The sequence below is a fragment of the Lactuca saligna genome, chromosome 6 (genome assembly GCF_052625555.1).
Source record: "Lactuca saligna cultivar CGN05327 chromosome 6, ASM5262555v1, whole genome shotgun sequence".
In the NCBI taxonomy this organism is placed as follows: domain Eukaryota; kingdom Viridiplantae; phylum Streptophyta; class Magnoliopsida; order Asterales; family Asteraceae; genus Lactuca; species Lactuca saligna.
In genome coordinates this window covers 134658341-134662223 of record NC_136422.1, presented here as the reverse complement: position 1 = coordinate 134662223, position 3883 = coordinate 134658341, and the positions used below count along the sequence as shown (strand labels likewise).

General features: G+C 34.2%; 1 protein-coding gene across 1 annotated transcript; it reads left to right on the top strand.

Annotated features, from left to right (window-relative positions):
• Nucleotides 1-206: 206 nt before the first annotated feature.
• On the top strand, nucleotides 207-1820 carry LOC145002006 (uncharacterized). Its single transcript, XM_078961324.1, has 2 exons — nucleotides 207-1009; nucleotides 1106-1820. The coding sequence occupies exons 1-2, from the start codon at nucleotides 207-209 to the stop codon at nucleotides 1725-1727; spliced, it is 1425 nt and encodes a 474-aa protein (XP_078817450.1). The 3' UTR covers nucleotides 1728-1820.
• Nucleotides 1821-3883: the final 2063 nt, after the last annotated feature.

Below are 3883 nucleotides of genomic sequence, written 5' to 3'. Positions count from 1 at the left end.
TTGGAAAAAATATGTATGTTAAATTTAACTTGATATTAGAGAAAAGAATGTTGTAAATAGCATTAGAAACTATACTTAGAAGCAAAGCAATCTAAAAAAGTTAAGCTGATTTTGTGGAAATGGTATTTTGCCTCTACCTTATTTTATATAAATTTAATGAAGGGCTAAATATATGTCATTTTAGACAAAATAAAGAGAGAGAAGATATGGAAGAGATTAACCATTTTAGTCATAAAAGCCATCCATTAAAGCTCCTCAACTCTGAGACAATTGTAGGTGCTAGTGTCAATGGTGGTGAGGAGAAATCAGGATTGATTGGCTGCTATGCATGTGAAAAACCCATATCAAGTGGTTTTGCATATGCTTGCATCCAATGTCGTTACTTTCTGCATAAAGCATGTGCACAACTTCCACACACTTTCAATGACCCTTCCTTATATCATCAACATCTAACACTTACTGATTTGAATAATGTAAATTCCAAATTTTGGAGTTGTGATGTGTGTCGTATTCGAAAGAAATCTGGGGTGTTTTCGTATACATTTCTTAAGGATAAGGTATACATCTTTGCAACTTGCATTGATTGTTGTGTTGCTAGGATTTCTCACAAGGCTGAGGCAGATGCTATCAAGGAAGAGGCACAGATGAAGGTTAAACATGAAAGCCACCCACAACACACTTTAAGCCTCAAATTAAGACCTGCTGCATTCCGTTGTGATGCTTGCCATACTTATAAGGATGAAGGCTTATCCTATGAGTGTGATAGTTGTGATTTTTGGATCCACAAGACTTGCACTTCCTTAGCACCTACCATCCAACTACCCCATCACCCTAATCACAAACTGGTTCTCGTCTATTCGCTTCCAGAAATTTTCTTTAATTTCTCATATTATTGTGAAATTTGCAACAAATACATCCAGCGGAATGAGTGGTTGTATCATTGTGCAAATTGTAGATTTTTTGCACATATAAAGTGTGCCTTGAATGCAGAACGTCCTTCAACTCCAAGGTAAATAAAACTTCTTTACTTTATTTTTCGTGTGTGTTTGTGAATGTTGGTGTGTGATTGTGAATGCTTGTTCTAATCAAGATTATGTCGTTTCAGAGATGGTCTGAGTATTGTTGATGAGGATGAAAATGGTTTGTTGCATTTTCCCATGTCAGATGCATTTACAGATCCATTGAAACTACTACATTTTGAAAAGATGACTCGAGATGATGATGAAACAACTAATATTAACCATTGGAGTCATAAACATCCACTAATCCTTCATGTTCAACCTCAACCTAAACCTAACAACATGTCTGGTTGTAGTGATCCAATTGAGGTATGTCACGGGTGTGTACGACCCCTCTCCCTTCCGTACTATACTTGCAAAGATGGATGTTCATTCACTCTCCACAAATATTGTGCTGAGTTACCACTCAAATTACAACATCCACTTCACCCAGATCATTTGCTTGCCTTGATAAACACAAGGCGATGTAAGAACTACTATAAATGCACTGGTTGTGATAGCTTTAGCAACACGTTTTTATACAGATGTGAAACTTGTAAGTTCAACCTCGATGTGAACTGTGCATTTCTACCCAACACCATTAAACATAAATCCCACAAACATCGTCTTATCCAAGTTATCGATCCTAAACCTATTTGTAACGCATGCAACAAGTGGTTTAAGGGTATAAGTTATGCTTGTAAGTATTGCGACTGCTTATTAGATTAGACATGTTTTATGCAATGAGATTGCCAGATTCCATTGGTCACAGGTATTGCAAAGGACATGAAATCCTATTGACATATCCCCCGGTCATGGATCACCCGGAAGATTTCTATTGTGATATTTGTGAGGAAGAAATGCACCCCAAGTTACCCCTCTATTATTGTGGCAAATGCAAAAATTCTTTTCACCTTGATTGTATTAGTCGAGTAAATTATTATGCAAACATTTTCCGCGAGGGCACCTTGAATGATTCATGTCACAAACATCCATTAACATTTGTTTGGAGAAAGAAAACGCCCAAGTATGTATGTTCTATTTGTAATCAAGATATTAATGGTTATTTGACCCTCGAATGTCGGGCAAGAGTTTGTAATTTCAGTATTTGTTATCACTGCCATATTAATAAGTACTAAGTCATCAATCATGTAATACGATTAGGAAATAAGGAAGGGCCCTATCATTGTTTCCATTAATTATTTCTATATGTTGGTTTTCACTTCCTATGAGTCTTAAATTCAAACGATATTTGCTCATAACAATTAGATTTTCAATTTGTATGCCTTCTTCAAGTGCGACTTAAATAATTTTGGCTTGATTCTTATTTGAATGAAGAAACGACATGTCCGATAAGCAGATAAATTGTTATCCTGATGCTTGGGGTGCTGCAAAAATGATGAGTTTCTAATATCTATCAACCTTTAACAACTCTATAAGCTATTTAAATTACCGCAGAATTCTTATTTGAATTCTATAAATAAATTCAATGCCTATTTATTCATACAATATATTGTTCATAAAAACTAATAACCCTCATGGCTAAAGGCGATGATTTTCTGTAATGCTTCTGAAATCCTAAGGCCTTTCCGATACCAATGCTAAGTAGGAAATGATTGAAATTCGAATACATGAACTAGTCGGCCATTGGAAGCTTATAAAAAACCATAACCTTCATGTAATTAATGCATTATATAATGGAAATTGAATACCATGACTTACGAGTTTTAGTTACATAACATGAGGAATCACATTCAATCTCCAGTAAATTATATGTGAATTAGTTATATGCAAGAAGATTAGTGATACCACACTAGTTTCCTAGGTCTCTGATTTCTTTGATGTTTTGAATTCAGATGTTGTAGAAAAACCATACCTTTATGTTTTGGTAATAATATACATATGGCCACATGGAATATTCTTTATTCTATCCTAAATTGGTTCTCCATTTCCACAAAATGATTAGCTGTATACCAAAACCTGCATTCAAGCATGCATTTGTTGATTTGCTTAATGAACAAAATTCTTTCTAAATATATTTAGAACGTTTTATAAGAAAGCATACTCCAATATATCATCTCTAAACCATCAAAATACCTGTAGACTAATTGGGATGTGGTTTAAATTTGATTTCCCTTTGGTGCTGCTCTAATTTTCAAAAAAAAATTGGTCACTTGGGGTTGCTCTGTTTCTCGATTTTGCTTAACATTTGGGCTACTCTGTTTTTCAAAGAGAAAGATCTAAAGAAAATTGGAGTTATGCTTTATCTCATACTTGAATTCCGACTACCTCATCCATCAAATTAACGGTTTCGATTCAAATTTCAATATGTTACAGAAGCAAATCGATAAATGATAAAACATATCTCCCTTAAAGCTCTTTTCTTAATTTATTACAGAAACATATCGATAATTGAAAAACACACTAAATGGACAATAATGCCCTTACTTCTAAATGCTAGTATATGTCGCAATTCACACGTTAAGATTTACAATCGCAGATTTCCCTCTTCCTCACAATGCATTAACATTGAAGTCGCCTTCCTTTTTGCAATCACAAGCATCAGATAATTGTACTTTAACCTTCTTCTTATTTTCCATCTCTCCAATTTCGTTCATGCTTTTGACTGGTTTTTTTTGAATCACTAATTGGAAATAGGGCATGATCTCGAGTTGTCAAAGACATTATTTTCTTGATTTTGTGTTCATGTTGTGAGATGTTTTTCTCCCTTTTAATTCAGATTTTCACCATTTTCCCCCATAAATTGTTGCAAATCAGTCAAATTTTTTGTCATCACCTTTCACGGATGAAGGTGAGGCAAGTCGTTAACTTTTATTGTTATAATAATTCTATCTTTTCGTTCACTTTCAGTCTTTCACTAAAAT